Source organism: Sapajus apella, unplaced genomic scaffold, assembly GCF_009761245.1.
Source record: "Sapajus apella isolate SASKATOON/1434 unplaced genomic scaffold, GSC_monkey_1.0 scaffold246, whole genome shotgun sequence".
Classification (NCBI taxonomy): domain Eukaryota; kingdom Metazoa; phylum Chordata; class Mammalia; order Primates; family Cebidae; genus Sapajus; species Sapajus apella.
In genome coordinates, this window is record NW_022437186.1 from 13,258 (window position 1) to 31,269 (window position 18,012).

At 36.9% G+C, this 18,012-nt stretch overlaps 1 protein-coding gene across 5 annotated transcripts in view; it reads left to right on the forward strand.

The window, feature by feature from the left end:
• Positions 1-18,012, forward strand: part of ZNF267 (zinc finger protein 267) — a 174,337-nt gene that overhangs the window by 10,682 nt on the left and 145,643 nt on the right. The window contains exons 1-2 of one of the 5 annotated variants that reach the window (XM_032271714.1): positions 2,176-2,190; positions 6,149-6,190. The exons of 3 other annotated variants lie outside the window; for them this stretch is intronic. In XM_032271714.1, the coding sequence (XP_032127605.1) occupies positions 6,158-6,190 (33 nt within the window). In that variant the 5' untranslated portion in view covers positions 2,176-2,190; positions 6,149-6,157. Of the gene's footprint in view, positions 1-2,175; positions 2,191-6,148; positions 6,191-18,012 lie in introns of those variants that run through there. One more of the 5 variants, XM_032271713.1, reaches the window with a different exon arrangement.

Genomic DNA, 18,012 nt, shown 5'->3' on the forward strand with positions numbered 1-18,012 from the left:
GCTTCTAAAGTCTTTATTAATGCTATTATATCTTATGTAAGAATAACACCAATATATTGATAACACAATAAAGAAGTTTTCCTAGTGTCTTTTAAATATTTATTCATTAAAATCTTCTCATTAGAGCTAATTATTAATGATTGTAATGCATTTTCTGTGACATTTTACTGCCGTTCATTGAATGCCAATGATTCAAAGTGCCTGTTCTTCCTGGGTACGCACAGTTGATAATTGTAAATATCTATAGGATTATATTTTAATAGAATATAAATGTGGTATTCATTATTTTATACACTAAAATTTTTCTTACTCTTGTTATTGATTCCATATGATTGTGTTTCTTTTTTTTTTTTCAGATATGTTTTCTTAGATCGGTTAATTGTATTTTTGCTTTTCAACTTTGGTATTATGAATTGGATGATAATTTTCAACTCTGTATGCTTAAAGACAATATGATGTTTAATTTATATATGAATTAGCTATATGTCTTTTTCTTGTAAAAAAAAAAAAAGACAAAACTATGTGTTTTTCACCTGTAGAAATATTGCCTCTACTTTGTTCATGACTTGTATACTTTTTTTTTCTTAGCTGTTAATGATTGCTTTATTCTGTCTAGATGAAGCATGTGCTACCATGCCTGGGTAATGTTTAAAAATTTTTGCAGAGATACAGTCTCATTACATTGCCCAGGCTGGTCTTGAACTTAAACTTGTAACCATGAAGATTTATATCTTAATAATTTTTTTAAGTATAAAATTTATTAGTGTTAAGTATAGTCATATTGTTTTACAAGAGGTTTGTAGACCATTTATTTTATTTTTTTAATTTTATTTTACTCTAAGTTCTGGGGTACATGTGCAGATCTTATAGGATTGTTGCATAGGTATACACATGCCTTGGTGGTTTGCTGCCTGCATCCCCCTGTCACCTACATAAGGTGTTTCTCCTAATGTTATCCCTCCCCAGCCTCCCCACCCCCTGTTATCCCTACCCTAGCCCCCACCCCCCAACAGACCCCAGTGTGTGATGTTCCCCTCCCTATGTCCATGTGTTCTCATCATTCAACACCCACTTATGAGTGAGAACATGTGGTGTTTGGTTTTCTGTTTTTGTGTCAGTTTGCTGAGAATGATGGTTTCCAGATTCATCCCTGTCACTGCAAAGGCCATTAACTTATCCTTTTTTAAGGCTGCATAGTATTCCATGGTGCATATGTGCCATATTTTTCTTATCCAGTCTATCTTTGATGGGCATTTGGGTTGGTTCCAAGTCTTTGCTGTTATAAACAGTGCCACAGTGAATGTACATGTGCATGTGTCTTTATAATAGAACAATTTATAATCCTTTGGGTATATACCCAGTAATAGGATTGTTGGGACAAATGGTATTTCTGTTTCTAGATCCCTGAGGAATTTCCACACTGTCTTCCACAATGGTTGAACGAATTTATACTCCCACCAACAGTGTAAAAGCATTCCTATTTCTCCACATTCTCTCCAGCATCTGTTGTTTCTAGATTTTTTAATGATTGCCATTCTGAATGGTATGAGATGGTATCTCAATGTGGTTTTGATTTGCGTTTCGCGAATGACCAGTGATTATGAGCACTTTTTCATGGTTGTTGGCTATAAAAATGTCTTCTTTTGAAAAGTATCTGTTTATATCCTTTGCCCACTTTTTGATGGACCATTTTTATCTTACAAAAGTCAAAGTGAATACCGGTTAAACGACACATTGTCCTTTCCACACTTCTCTCCAGCTCCTGAAGAGCACCATTCTGTTTAATGTTTCTGTGAGTTTGGCTACTTTAGATACTTTATATAAGTGTAATCAAATGGTGTCTCTTCGTTTTTCACTATCTTATTTCACCTAACATAATTGTTCTCAAGTTTTGTCCTTATTATACAACTTGTCAAAGTGTGTCTTATTATTTTTTGGGGGGGATGGAATCTTGCTCTTTTTGCCAGGCTGGAGTGCAGGGGCGCGATTTTGGCTCACTGCAACCTCTGTCTCCCGGATTCAAGCGATTCCCCTGCCTCAGCCTCCTGAGTACCTGGGACTACAGGCGTGTGCCACCACACCCGGCTAATTTTTTTTTCAATTTTAGTAGAGACGGGATTACACCATGGCCAGGATGGTCCTGACCTCCTGATCCACCTGCCTTGGCCTCCCAAAGTGCTGGGATTACAGGTGTGAGCCACTGCACACGGCAAAATGTCTCTTATTTTTAAGGCCCAGTAATGTTCTGTTGTATATGTGTGCTACATTTGTTTAATCTGCTCATCCATAAAGGGACATTTTGATTGCTTCCAGGTATTGTCTTTTGTGAGCAATGCTGCAGGGTGCATGGGTTTGCAAATATCTATTCCATGTTCTGTTTTGAATATGTCTGGAAGATTTTGGATAATACGGATGTAGTACCATGTGTATGTTCTTGCTTTTTATTGCCTCACCCTTTGATATTATATCCAAAAATTCATTGCCAAGACCAGTTTTCATAACCAAGCTTTCCCCTTGTGTGTTCTTCTAGGAGTTTTACATTTATAGGTTTATGTTTAAGTTTTAGTTTGCTTTTTTAATTGATACAATGTTAATTATACCTATTTATGGGGTACAATCATAAATATATGTGTGTGTTTTATAATGATCACAAACAGGGTATTTAGTGTATTACCTCATGTATTTGGTAATTCTTTGTGATAAGAACATTCATTCAAAAATCCCTCTTCTGTTATATTTTAATCTTTATTGTTTGTAAAGACAGAATCTCACTCTGTCACCCAGACTAAAGTGCAGTGGCACAATTGTAGTTGACTGTAACTTCAAACTCCTGGGCTCAAGTGATCCTCCTGCCTCAGCGCCCCAAGTAGCTGGGACTACAGGCATGTGCCACCATGCCTGGCTAATGTTTAAAATTTTTTGCAGAGTTAGGGTCTCACTATATTGCTCAGGCTGACCTTGAACTCTTGACCTCAAGTGGTCCTCCTGCTTCAGCTTCTCAAAGTGCCGAGATTACAGGCATGTAATCCTGTGACTGGCCTTTTCTAGCTATTTTGTAGTATGCAATACCTTCCTGTTAGCTATTGTTATCCTACCGTGTTATAGAACACCAGAACTTATTTCTCCTATGTAATTGTAACTTTATACCTTTTAGCCAACCTCTTTCTATTCCTTCCCCTTCAGTCTCTGGTAACCATTGTTATACTCTCTACTTACATCAACTTTTTTTTTTTTTTTTTTCATTAGACAGAGTCTAGCTCTGTCTACCAGGCTGGAGTGCAGTGCCGTGGTCTCAGCTCACTGCAACCTCTGCCTCCTGGGTTCAAGCTATTCTCCTGCCTCAGCCTCCCGAGTAGCTGGGATTACAGGCGTGCACCATCTTGCCCAGCTAATGTTTTGTGTTTTTAGTAAAGACGGGGTTTCACCATGTTAGCCAGGCTGGTCTTGAACTCTTGACTTAAAATGATCTACCTGCCTTGGCTTCCCAACGTGCTGGGGTTAGAGGCGTGAGCCACTGCGCTGTGCCCTTTTTTTCTTTCTTTTTGTTTTTTAGGTTACTCATTTGAGTAAGATCAAGAAGGATTTATCTTTCTATATATGGCCCATTCACTTAACATGATATCTCAAGGTTTATCCATATTATTGCAAAGGACGGGATTTTAGTTTTTAATGGTTGAATAGTATTTAATTGTGCTTGAACACCACATTTTCTTTATCTGTTTATCTCTTGCCATACATTTGGATTGATTTCATATCTTGGCTATTATAAAGAGTGCTGCAGTAGACATGGGAATACAGCTATGTTTTTGACACAGTGATTTCTTTTCTTTTGGATATATACCCAATAGTGGAATTGCTAAATCATATGGCAGCTGTATTTTTAATTTTTCAGGAACCTCCACTCCATATTCTTCTATAGTGGCCATACTACTTTACAATCCCATCAACAGTATACATGTGTTCCCTTTTCTTCACATCCTCACCAATACTTGTTTTAGTTATATTTTTTGTCTTTTTGATTATAGTCATTTTAACTAGAGTGTGGTAGTATCTCATTGTGGTTTGGATTTGCATTTCTTTGATGGTTAGTGATGTTGATCATCTTTTTATGTACCTGTGGGCCATTTGTATGTCTTCTCTTCACTAATGTCTATAAAGGTCTTTGGCACATTTTAAAATTGGATTATATGTTTGTTTTATTTTGAGATTTCAGATTTCTTATATACTTGATATTAACCTCTTATCATATGTATAGTTTGTGAATATTTTCTCCCATTGTCTACTTTGTCACTTCCCTCTCTTATTTCATTTGATATGCAAAAGTGCTTTAGTTTCATGTAATCTCATTTGCCAATTTTTGTTTAGGTTGCCTTTGCTTTGAAGTCTTTCCAAGTCCAATGTTGTATTTGCCCTGTTTTCATCTAATAGTTTCATAGTTTGGGGCATTACATTTAAGTCTTTAATCCATTTTGAATTGGTTTTTGTATATGATGAGGGTGAGGAATCTAGTTTTATTCTTCTGCATATGGATATTCAGTTTTTCCTGCACCATTTATTAAAGAGACTCTCTTTTCCCCAAAGGGTGTTCTTGGCATCTTTGTTGAAAATAAGTCAACTTTAGGTGCATGAGTTTATTGAGGCATATTAGGTGCATGAGTTTATATGAGGCATATTGGTCTATGTGTTTGTTTTAATGCCAGTGCAATGCTGTTTGGGATACTGTAGCTTTGTAGCAAATTTTGAAGTCAGATAGTGTGATGCCTTCAGCCTTGTTCCTTGTGCTCAGGATTGCTCTAGCCATTCAGGGTATTTTGTGGTTCCATGTACATTAAGTTTTTATTTTTTCTATTTCTGTGAAGAATGTCATTGGTATTCTGATAGAATTTGCATTAAATCTATAGGTCACTTTGGGCAGCATGCCCATTTTAATAATATTCTTCCAATATATAAACACAATATATTTTCATTATTCACATATATTTCATTTTTTAAATTCATGTTTTATGATTTTCAGTGTAGAGATCATTCACCTTTTTATTTAAGTTTATTGCTGGGTATCAATTTTTTGTAATTATTTGTATAAACAGAAAAAGTATTTGACAACATTTAATATTCTCTACAGTGAAAACTCTAAGCAAATTATGTATAGAAGGCATGTGTCTCAGAACAGTAAAGACATATATGACAAGGCAGTGTTAATGTACCAAACAGGGAAAAGTTGAAAGTGTTATCTCTGAGATCTGGAACATGAAAAGGATACCCCACTTTCACCACTCCTGTTCAACATAGTACTGGAAGTCCTAGCCAAAGCAATTAGTCAAGAGAAAGACATAAAAGACATCCAAATTGGAATGGAAAAAGTGAAATCATCCTTGTTTACAGACAAAATGACCTTGTGTATTTAAAAAACATAGACATGACATGAAAAACCTGTTAGAATTAATAAACAAATTCTGTGATGTTGCAGGATCCAAAATCAACATACAGATATCAATAGCATCTCTGTGCTGATAGAAAACCATCTGAAAAAGAAAATAAAAAATGCAAGTTACTGTAGCTACAAAAAATAAGTCAGTCCATTTTAGTTCATGTTTGCAAATGTGGAAGGTAAAGTCCATCTTAATTTTTTTCCTTGTGGATTTCCGATATTCTCAACCCTGTTTATTGAAGAGGCTGTTGTTTCCTCGTTGTGAATTATTGGAACCCTTCTTGAAAATAAGTTTACTATATACATGAGGGTTTCTGGACTCTCCAATCTGTTTCATCTTTTATTTATCTTTATATCAGTAGCATACTGTTTTGAGTACAATAGTATTGTAGTATGTTTTGAAATCAGAAAGCCTGATGCCTCTTTGTTTTTCTTTCCCAAGATTGTTTATCCATCTGTGAAAGATTGTTTATCCATCTGTGGTTTCTTGAGATTCCATAGACATTTTAGACTATTTTAATACTTATACAAAAGTTCCATTAATATTTTGATGGAGAGTACATTGAATCTGTAGTTTACTTTCAGTAGTATTGACATCTTAACAATATTGTCTTCAAACTCTTGAAAAAGAGTATGTTTGAGAGTTTATTTAATTTCCACATATTCATGGGCTTGCCATTTTTCTTTCTGTTCTTAACTTCTAGTTTTATTCTGTTGTAGCAAGAAGTAATGCTTTGTGTGATTTTCATCCGCTTAAATTTGGTAAGACTTTTTTTTTTTTACAGCTAAACAGGTTGTCTGTCTGTGATAATGTTTCATGTATGGTTAAGGGTATTGTGTATTCTGCTGTTGAATGATCAGTTCTGTATATGACTGTTAGGTCTGATGGTCTATAGTGTTGTTCAAGTCCTCTGTTTCCTTATTGATCTTCTGTCTCTTTTATTCTTCCCATTAGTGAAAGTAGAGTAAGGAAGTCTCCTACTACTATTGTACTGCTGGCTGCTTACTGCTTCAATTCTGTAAAAGTTTGCTGGTTGCTGCATATATTTGGGACCTGTGATGTTAGGTGCATATATGTTAATATTTATTATAGCTTCCTGGAAAATGGACCCTTTAATAATTATATAATGCCGTTTCTTGTCTCTTTTGACATGTTTTGATATAACATGTATTTTAACTAATATGACAGTATTTTACTTTGCACACTATTTTTTTCCATTTTTTCATGTTAAGCTTATGTGTGTTCTTAGATCTAAAGTTGGTCTTCTGTAGAAAGCATGGAGTTGGATCTTGTTTGTTGAATTTATTCTGCCAAGTTATATCTTTTGAATTCATTCATTTATACATAAAGTAATTACTGAAAGGGAATGACTCACTGTTGCATTTTGTTCACTTTTTTGTTTTAGGTCTTGTATCTATTTTGGTCCTCTTTTCCTCTCTATCTTCCTTACTGTTCTGTTGATTTTTGTAGTGACATGTTTTAATTCCTTTCCCACTTCTCTCTGTGTATCTGTTATAGGTATTTGCTTTGTGGTTGCTATAGATATTATGTAAAACATCCTAAAGTTATAACAATCTACCTCAAGCTGGTAACCTTAATTGCATACAGAAATCTTGCCTCTTTATGAACCCTCCATTGTATTTTATTGATATCACAGATTCTATCATTTTTTATTATAAATCTATTAGCACAGATTTATGGTTATTTTTAAGTGTTTGACTTCTCAAATCTTTAGCAGAATTAAAAGTATTCTATGTACCATCATTATAATACAGAATATTTTTCTTGTTTATATAATTACTGTTACCAGAAAATTTTTTATTTTTATATAATTTGTGTTGCTGTTTACCATCATTTTATTTTTCAATGTGAAGAACTACCTCTACTTAGCACTTCTTTTAGAACAGATCTGGTGGATATAAATTCATTCAGCTTTTGTTAATATTGAGTATTTTTTATTTCCAAATTTTTAAAGGATAGTTTTGGCAGATAACATTTTCTCGATTGGTAGTTGTTTAGCACTTTGAATATATCATTCTTCAACTTTCTGACCTGAGAGATTTTTTACTGAGACATCTGCTGGTCATCCTATAGGAGTGGGCCATGTATATGTCAAGTCACTGTTTTTTATCTGGCTTCTAATTCTCTTTGTTTGCAACTTTTCAATCTCTGATTATAATGTGTCTTGTGGGTCTCTGTGTTGTTACTAGTTAGAGTTGGTAGAGTTTCATTACATTTTAGGCCATTTTCTCCCTCTAATTTAGAAAATTCTCAGCCATCATTTCTTCAAATAAATTTCCTACTCTTTTCTCTCTCTTTGCATTCTAGAATTCCCATTATGAGTATATTGGCCTACTTGATAGTACCCCATTAGTCCCTTAGGCACTCTGTTGTTTTCTTTCATTTTATTTCCTTTTTGCTGTCCTGACCATATGCTTTCAAATAACCTATTATTGAGCTTGTTGGTTTTTTTTTTTTTTCTCCCCACTAAATCAAGTTTGCTGTTGAACCCTCTAGTGAATCCTTAAATTCAGTTATTTTTCAGTTCCACACTTTGTGTGTTTATAATTTTAATCTCTGTTGATAAGCTCATTTTCTTCATGCATTTTTGTCTTCTTTTGTTTGTCTGTGTTCTCCTTTAACTGATTGAGCATCTTTAAAATAGATATTTTACTAGGCACAGTGGCATGTGCCTGTTATCTCAGCTACTTTGGAGGGTAAGGCAGGAAGATCACTTGAGGCCAGCCTGGGCAATATTGCAAGACCTTGTGTCTAAGATTTTTTAAAAAATTAGTTGTTGTGGCATGTGCCTGTAGTCCCAGTGACTCAGGAGGCTGTGTCAGGAGCATTGCTTGACCCCAGGAATTTGCGGATAGGGTACATTGAGCTATGATTGTACCAGCGTACTCCAGTTTGAGTGACAGAGTAAGACCCCATTTTTTCTTTTTTCTTTTTTTAAATATAATTTTGACTTTTATTTTAGATTTAAGTTGTACATGTGCTGGTTGATTACATGGGTATATTGCATGACACTGGTTTGGGGTATGAATAATCCCATCACCCAGATAATGAGCATAGTGCCCAGTAGGTAGTTTTTCAGCCCTTGCCTCCTTCCTTTACTCCCCCTCTATAAGTCCCCATTGTCTCTTTTTCCCATCTTTATGTCCATATGTACCCAATGTTTAGTTCCCTCTTATAAGAAAATGGTCTTTGGTTTTCTATTCCTTTGTTAATTTACATAGGATAATAGCTGCATCCATGTTGCTGCAACAGACATGATTTTATTCTTTTTTTAATGGCTGCATAGTATTCCATGGTGCCTACGTAGCACATTTTCTTTAACCAATCCACCATTGATGGGTACCTAGGCTGATTCCATCTTTTTCGTATTGTGAATAGTACTATGATGAACATATGAGTGCATGTGACTTTTTGGTAGAACAATTATTTTCCTTTGGGTATACACTGAGTAATAGGAATGCTGGGTCAAATGATAGTTCTAAGTTCTTTCAGAAATCTCCAAACTGTTTTCCACAGTGACTGAGCTCATTTAATCACATCCCGTCAGAAGTGTGTAAGTATTCTCTTTACTGTACAGCACTTGCCAGCATCTGTTTTTTGACTTTTCAATAATCGCTATTCTGAGTGGTGTAGATGGTATCTCAGTGTCATTTTGATTTGCATTATTCTGATGAGTAGTGATGTATAACATTTTTTCATATACTTGTTGGGTGCTTGTATGTCTTCTTTTGAGAAGTGTCTGCCCTTGCCCTTTGCCCACTTTTTAATGGGGTTATTTTTTTTTCTTGTTAATTTAAATTTCATATGGATTCTGGAATTAGGCCTTTGTCAGGAACATAGTTTGTGAATATCTTCTCCTGTTCTGTAGGTTGTTGATTCGGTTCACAGTTTCTTTTGCTGTGTAGAAACTCTTTAATTAGGTCCTATTTGTTAATTTTTGTTTTTGCCACAATTGCTTTTGAGAACTTTGCCATAAATTCTTTGCCAAAGTCAGTGTCTAGAATGGTATTTGCCAGGTTTTCTTCTAGTATTTTTGTTGTTTGAGGTTCTGAATTTAAATCTTTAATAATCTTGAGTTAATTTTTATATATGGTGAAATGTAGGAGTCTATGTTCATTCTTCTGTATATGGTTAGTCAGTCATCCCAGAACCATTTATTATATAGGGAGTCCTTTCGCTGTTGCTTATTTTTGTTGACTTTGTGGAAGATTGGATGATTTTAAGTGTGTGCCTCTATTTATTTCTGGGTACTCTATTCTGTTCCATTGGTCTATGTGTCTTTTTTTTCAATTAAATTTTTGTTTTTCTTTATTTCCTTTAGCAAAAAAGGGTGGATACATTTGCAAAGCTTGCAGGGTTGTTACATAGGTATACGTGTGTCATGGTGGTTTTCTGCACCTATTGGCTCATCCTGTATGTTCCCTCCCCTTGCCCCGCAACCCCCAACAGGCCCTGGTATGTGTTGTTTTCCTCTCTGTGCCCATGTGTTCTCATTTGTTCAACTCCCACTTATAAGTGAGAACATGTGGTGTTTTGGTTTTCTGTCCCTGTGTTAGTTTGCTGAGGATGATGGCTTCCAGCTTCATCCATGGCCCTGCAAAAGACATGATCTCATTCTTTTTTATGGCTGCATAATATTCCATGGTATGTAAGTAGCACATTTTCTTTATCCAGTCTATCATTGATGGGTATTTGGATTGGTTCCATGTCTTTGCTGTTGTAAATAGTGCTTCAGTAAACATACGTGTGCATGTGTATTTATAGTAAAATGATTTATATTCCTTTGGGTATACACCCAGTAATGGGATTTCTGGATAAAATCATACTTCTGGTTCTCTATCGTTGAGGAATCACCGTACTGTCTTCCACAGTGGTTCAACTTATTTACATTCCCACCAACAATGTAAAAACATTACAATTTCTCCATAGCCTCACCAGCATCTACTGTTTCTTGACTTTTTAATGATTGCCATTCTGACTGGCATGAGATGGTATCTCATTATGGTTTTGATTTGCATTTATCTGATGATCAGTGATGTTGAGATTTTTTTCATACGTTTGTGGGTTGCATAAATGTCTTCTTTTAAGAAGTGTCTACTCATATTCTTTGCCCACTTTTTGATGTGGTTGTGGTTTTTTTTTTTTGTAAATTTGTTTAAGTTTCTTATAAATTCAGTATATTAAACCTTTGTCAGATGGGTAGATTGTAAACATTTTCTCCCAATTTGTAGGTTGCCTATTCACTCTGATGATAGTTTCTTTTGCTGTGAAGAAGCCCTTTAGTTTAATTAGTTCCTATTTGTCAATTTTGGTTTTTGTTGCAATTGCTTTTGGTGTTTTCATCATGAAGTCTTTGCCCATGCCTATGTCCTCAATAGCATTGCCTAGATTTCTTCTAGGGTTTTTATGGTTTTGGGTTTTACATTAAGTTGTTAATCCATCTTGAGTTAATTTTTGTATAAGGTGTAAGGAAGGGGTCCAGTTTCTGTTTTCTGCATATGGCTAACCAGTTTTCCCAGCACCATTTATTAAATAGGAAATCCTTTCCCCATTGTTTGTTTTTGGCAGGTATGTGGAAAATCAGATGGTTGTAGATGTGTGGTGTTATTTCTGAGGTTTCTGTTCTGTTCCATTGGCCTATATATCTGTTTTAGTACTAGTACCATGCTGTTTTGGTTACTGTAGTCTTGTAGTATAGTTTGAAGTCTGGCAGTGTGTTGCCTCCAGCTTTGCTCTTTTTGCTTAGGATTGTCTTGGTAATATGAGGTCTTCTTTGATTCCATGTGAAATTTTAGTTTTTTTCTACTTAAATGAAGAATGTCAATGGTAGTTCGATGGGAATAGCATTTAATCTATAAATTACTTTGGGCAGTATGGCCATTTTCATGATGTTGGTTCTTCCTATCCATAAGGATGGAATATTTTTGCATTTGCTTGTGTCCTCTCTTATTTCCTTGAGCAGTCGTTTGTAGTTCTCCTTGAATAGGTCCTTCACATCCCTTGTTAGCTGTGTTCCTATTTTATTCCCTTTGCGGCAATTGTGAATGGGAGTTCGTTCATGATTTGACTCTCTGCTTGTCTGTTGGTGGTGTAAAGGAAAGCTTGTGATTTTTGCACACTAATTTTGTATCCTGAGGCTCTTCTGAAGTTGCTTATCAGTTTGAGTTTTTAGGCTGAGATGACTGGGTTTTCTAAATATAAAATTATGTCACCTGCAAACAGAGACAATTTGACTTCCTCTCTTCCTATTTGAATACCATTATTTCTTTCTCTTGCCTAATTGCCTTGGCCAGAGCTTCCAATACTATGTTGAATAGGAGTGGTGAGAGAGGGCATCCTTGTCTTGTACTGGTTTTCAAAGGGAATACTTCCAGCTTTTGCTCATTCAATATGATATTTGCTATGTTTTTGTCATAAGTAGCTCTTATTTGAGATATGTTCCATCAGTACCTAGTTTATTGAGAGTTTTTAATATGAAGGGATGTTGAATTTTATCAAAGGCCTTTTCTATATCTGTTGAGATAATCATGTGTTTTTTGTCTTTGGTTCTATTTATGTAGTGGATTACCATTTATTGATTGCGTATGTTGAACCAGACTCGCATCCCAGGGGTTAAGCTGAATTGATCAAGGTGGATAAGTTTTTTTATGTGCTGCTGGAGTCAGTTTGCCAGTATTTTATTGAGGGTTTTCGCATCAATGTTCATCAGGGATATTAGTCTGAAGTTTTCTTTTTTTGTTTTCTCTCTTCCTGGTTTTGGTCTCAGGATGATGCTGGCTTCATAAAATGAATCAGAGAAGAGTCCTTCCTTTTCAATTGTTTGGAATAGTTTCAGAAGGAATGGTACCAGCTCCTTATTGTACTTCTGGTAGAATTCGGCTGTGAATCCATTTGGTCCTGGGCTTGTTTTAGTTGGTAGGCTATTAATTACTACCTCAATTTCAGAACTTATTACTGGTCTATTTAGGGATTTGACTTCTTCCTGGCTTAGTTTTGGGAGGGTGTATGTGTCCAGGAATTTATCTGTTTCTTCTGGATTTTCAAGTTTATTTGTGTAGAGGTGCTTATAGTATTCTCTGGAGATAGTTTGTATTTCTGTGGGGTCAGTGGTGATATCCCCTTTATCATTTTTTATTGTGTTTATTTGATTCTTCTCTTTTTTCTTCTTTACTAGTCTAGCTAGCAGTCAAATCTATTTTGTTAACTTTTTCGAAAAACCAGCTCCTGGATACATTTATTTTTTGGAGGGTTTTTCATGTTTCTATCTCCTTCAGGTATGCTCTGATCTTGGTTATTTCTTGTCTTCTGCTAGCTTTTGGATTAGTTTGCTCTTCCCTGTCTAGCTCTTTTAATTGTAATGCTAGGGTGTTGATTTAAGATCTTTCTAGCTTTCTTATGTGGGCATTTAGTGCTACAAATTTCCCTCTTAATACTGCTTTAGCTGTGTCCAAGAGATTTTGGTTCGTTGTCTCTTTGCTCTCATTGGATTTCTGCCTTAATTTCTTTATCTACCCAGGAGTCATTCAGGAGCAGACTGCAATTTCCATGTAATTGCATGGTTTTGAGTGAGTTTCTTAATCCTGAGTTCTAATTTGATTGCACTGTGGTCTGAGAGACTGTTGGTTATGATTTCAGTTCTTTTGCATTTGCTGAAGGGTGTTATACTTCCAATTATGTGGTCGATTTTAGAATAAATGCCATGTGGCACTGAGAAGAATGTATGTTCTGTTGGAGTGGAGAGTTCTGTAGATGTCTATTAGGCCACTTCATCCAGAGTTGAGTTCAAGTACCAAATATCCTTGTTAATTTTCTATCTCATTGACCTGTCTAATATTGACAGTGGAGTGTTAAAGTCTCCCACTGTTATTGTGTAGGAGTCTAAGTCTCTTCGTAAGTCTCTAAGAAGTTTTTTTTATGAATCTGGGTGCTCCTGTATTGGGTGTATATATATTTAGAATAGTTCACTCTTCTTGTTGAATTGTTCCCTTTACCATTATGTAATGCTTTTCTTTGCCTTTTTTGATATTTGTTGCTTTAAAGACTATTTTGTCAGAGACTAGGATTGCGACCCTGGCTTTTTGTTGTTGCTGTTGTTGCTTTTCATTTGCTTGGTAAATTTTCCTCTATCCCTTTATTTTGAGCCTATATGTATGTGTCTTTGCACGTGAGATTGGCCTCCTGAATACAGCATACCAATGGGTCTTGACTTTTTATCCAATTTGCCAGCCTGTGTCTTTTAATTGAGACATTTAGCCCATTTATGTTTAAGGTAAGTATTGTTATGTGTGAATTTGATCCTGTCATCATGATGCCATTTGGCTGTTTTGTGCACTAGTTGATGCAGTTTCTTCATAGTGTCACTGGTCTTTATATTTTGGTATGTTTTTCCAGTGACTGGTACCACTTTTTCCTTTCCATATTTAGTGCTCTTTTAGGAGCTTTTGCAAGGCAGTCCTGGTGGTAACAAAATCCCTCAGCATTTGCTTGTCTGGAAAGGATTGTATTTCTCCTTTGCTTATGAAGCTTAGTTTGGCCAGATATGAAATTCTGGGTTGAAAATTCTTTTCTTTAATAATGATGAATATTGGTCCCCAGTCTCTTCTGGCTATAGAGTTTCTGCTGAGAGGTCTACCGTTAGTCTGATAGACTTCCCATTTTAGGTGACCTGGCCTTTCTCTCTGGCTGCCCTTAACATTGTTTCCTTCATTTCGACCTTGGAGAATCTGATGATTGTGTGTCTTGGGGCTGATGTTCTCATGGTGTATCTTAGTGGGGGTCTCTATATTTCTTGAATTTGCATGTTGGCCTGGCTTCTAGGTTAGGGAAGTTCTCCTGGATAATATCCTGAAATGTGTTTTCCAGCTTGTTTCCATTCTCCCCATCTCCTTTAGGTACTCCAGTCAATTGTAGATTTGGTCTTTTTGTGAAGTCACATCTTTCTTGGAGGCTTTGTTCATTCCTTTTTATTCTTTTTTCTCTAGTCTTGTCTGCATGTCTTATTTCAGCAAGGTGGTCTTCAAATGCTGATATCCTTTCTTCTACTTGGTTGGTTTGGCTATTGATACTTGTATATGCTTCATGAAGTTCTCATGCTGTATTTTTTGGCTCCATTAGATCATATATGTTCCCCTCTAAACTGTTTATTGTAGTTAGCAGCTCCTCTAACCTTTTATCAAGGTCCTTAGCTTTTTTGCATTGGATTAGAACATGCTTCTTTACTTCAGCATAGTTTTTTATTGCCCATCTTCTGAAGCCTACTTCTGTCAGTTCTTCTCCATCCAGCTCTGTGTCCTTGATGGAGAGTTGTTGCAATCATTTGGTGAAGTGGCACTCTGTCTTTTTGGGTTTTCAGCATTTTTTCTGTTGTTGATTCTTTCTCATCTCTGTGTTTGTCTAGTTTTGATCTTTAAGAGTACTGCCCCTTGAATGAAATTTTGTGGCAGTTTTTTGTTGTTGATGCTGCTGTTGTTGGTTTTTGTTTGTTTTTCTTTGAATGGTCAGATCTTACTTTTATAGGGCTGCTGCAGTTTGCTGGAGGTTCACTTCAAGCCCTATTCATCTGATTCACTCTCACACCTGGAGATGTCACTCAGGAAGGCTGGAGTACAGAAAAGATGGGTGCCTGTTCCTTCTACTGGGCCCTGGGGGCACCATCCTGATGCCAGTAAGATTGTTCCTGTATAGGATGTCTAACAACCCTGTTGGAGGGTCTCACCCCTGTTGAGTGGCACATGGAACAGGACCTGTTTCACAAAACACTTTGTCCCTTGGTGGAAGGGGCGTGCTTCGCTGAGGGGAAACCCACTTGTCTGGGCTGCCTGGATTCCTCAGAACTACCAGGAGGAAAGGCTAAGTCTGCTGGTCTGCAGAGACTGCTGTCACCCCTCTCTGTAGGGGCTCAGGCCCGGGGAGATCCAGGTTCTGTCCTTGAGCCTCTGGCTGGAGTTGCTGGAGTTCCTGCAGAGAGCCCCACCCAGTGAGGAAGGATGGGTCAGGGTCAGGCCTGAAGAGGCACTCTGGCTGAAGTCTGCCACAGCCAGTGTGTTGGGTTGTCAGGGCACATCTTGGGACCAAGCCATGCAGTGGACCTGACTCCAGAAGGGGAAAATGCAGCCTGGAGCTATAGAGGTAGATGCTGCCCTTCCCTCACCCAGGTAGCTTAGCATGTTGGGCAGGTATGAGTCGCAGTGCTGGCTGCTGCCCCTCCACCAAGGAGCTCAAATGGCTTAGACAGCAGGAAGCTGCAGTTGTGGTTCTGGTCGCTCCTCCCTGCAGGTGCTCCATAGGCTTAAGCAGATTCCAGCTGAGAGGCTGTTGAGAATCTGTGCAGCCCCAGGGTTGGGATGCTAAGCCCCAGTGGCGTGAGTTTAAAAGTGGGATTTTCCAATCCATGGTTGCGCAGTTCTGTGGAAAAAGCATGGTTTTCCTGGCTGGGTAGCATGCTCAGTCACCACCTCCTTGGGTTGGTTGGAGGGGGCTCTCCTGCCCCGTGTGGCTCTCAGGTGGCTGCCACACCACACTGTTATTACTTCTTCTCTGTGGATCATGCCAGCCTCCTAGTCAATTCTGATGGGAGAACCTGGATAACTTGGTTGTCGGTGAAGGATTCAAACACTTGTTATGGTTCTTTTTGATGTGAGTCTCTGAACACTGCTGTTTCTAGTCAGCCATCTTGGCCCCCCCCGTGTGTCTGTTTTGGTGCCAGTACCATGTTGTTTTGATGACTGTAGGCTTATAATATAGTTTGAAATTGGATAATGTGAAGCCTTTGACTTTGTTCTTTTTGTTAAGGATTGCTTTGGCTATTTGAACTCTTACTTAGTTCCATATGAATTTTAGAATAGTTGTTTTCTAATACTGTGAAAAATGACATTGGTAGTTTGATAGGAATAGTATTGAATCTCTAGATTGCTTTGGGCAGTATGACCGTTTTAATGATGTTGATTCTTCTATGAGCATGGAATGCTTTTGCAGTTGTTTGTGTTGTCTGTAATTTTTTCAACAGTGTTTTATAGTTCCCCTTGTAGAGATCTTTAATTTCGTCGGTTAGATCTATTCCTGGGTATTTGGTTTTTTCTTTGTGTGCATGGCTATTATAAAAGGTAGTATGTTCTTGATTTGGCTCTCAGCTTGAATGTTATTGGTATTTAGAAATGCTATAGATTTTTGTACTTTGATTTTGTATCTTGAAACTTTACTGGAGTTCCTTATCAGTTTTAGGAGCCCTTTTGGCACAGTCTTTCCAAGTGTAGAATCATATCAACAGAGATGATATTACTTTCTTTTTTTCCTCTTTGGATGCCCTTTATTTCATTCTCTTAGCTGATTTGTCTGGCTAGTACTTCCATTACTATATTGAATAGAAGTGATGAGAGTGGCCATTCTTGTCTTGTTCTTATTTTTAAGGAAAATGCCTCTAGCTTTTGCCTGGTCAGTTTGTTGACTGTGGGTTTCTCATAGATAACTCTAATTATTTCAATACTATTTCTATCAATATACCAATGTCATTTTTCACAGAATTAGAAAAAAATATGGAACTAAGTAAGAGTCCAAATAGCCAAAGATAGCTCTCATTATTTTGAGGTCTTCAGTGGTTAGTTCATTGAGGGTTTTTAAAAAATCATAAAGGGATGTTAAATTTTATCAAAAGCTTATCTCATATCTATTGAAATGGTGATTTATTTATTTTTATTTTTGGAGATACAGAATCCCGCCCTATCTCCCAGGCTGGAGTGCTCACTGCAACCTCCGCCTCCCGGGTTCAAGAGATTCTCATGCCTCAGCCTCTTGAGTACCTGTGACTACAGGCATGTGCCACCAACACCCAGTTAATTTTTGTATTTTTAGTAGAGACAGGGTTTCACCATGTTGGCCAAGCTGGTCTCAAACTCCTGGCCTCAGGTGATCTGCACACCTTGGCCTTCCAAAGTGCTGAGATTACAGGTGTGAGCCACTGTGCCCAGCTTTTTAAATATTAATTCTATGTGGTGAATTGTATTTATTGATTTCCATACATTAGTGCAACCTTACTTTCCAGGAATAAAGCCTAGCTGATTGTGGTAAATTGACTTTGGGTGTACTGCTAGATTTTGTTTGCTGTTATTTTGTTGAGGATTTTTGTGTCCACGTTCATCAGAGATATTGTCCTGTAGTTTTCTTTGTTCATTGTGTCTTTGCCAGGGTTTGGTAACAGAATGATGTTGGCCTCATAGAATGAGAGGAGAGGATTTCCTTTTCCTTATTTTTTGGAATCATTTCAGTAGAGTTGATACCAGCTCTTCCTTATACTTCTGGTATAATTCAGTTGTGAATCCATCTTGTCCAGGGCTTTTTTTATGGTTGGTAGGTTTTTTATTACTGATTCAATATCAGAACTTGGTACTGGTTTGTTCAGGGTTTCAATTTCTTCCTGATTCAATCTTTGGAGATTGTGTGTTTCTACGAATTTATCCATTTTCTCTGGATTTTCTACATTATGTGCATATGAAAGATGTGTGTGTTCTGTGGTTGGCGGGTGGTGGAGTTCTGTAGATGTCTGTTAGGTCTAATTGGTCTATTCTGT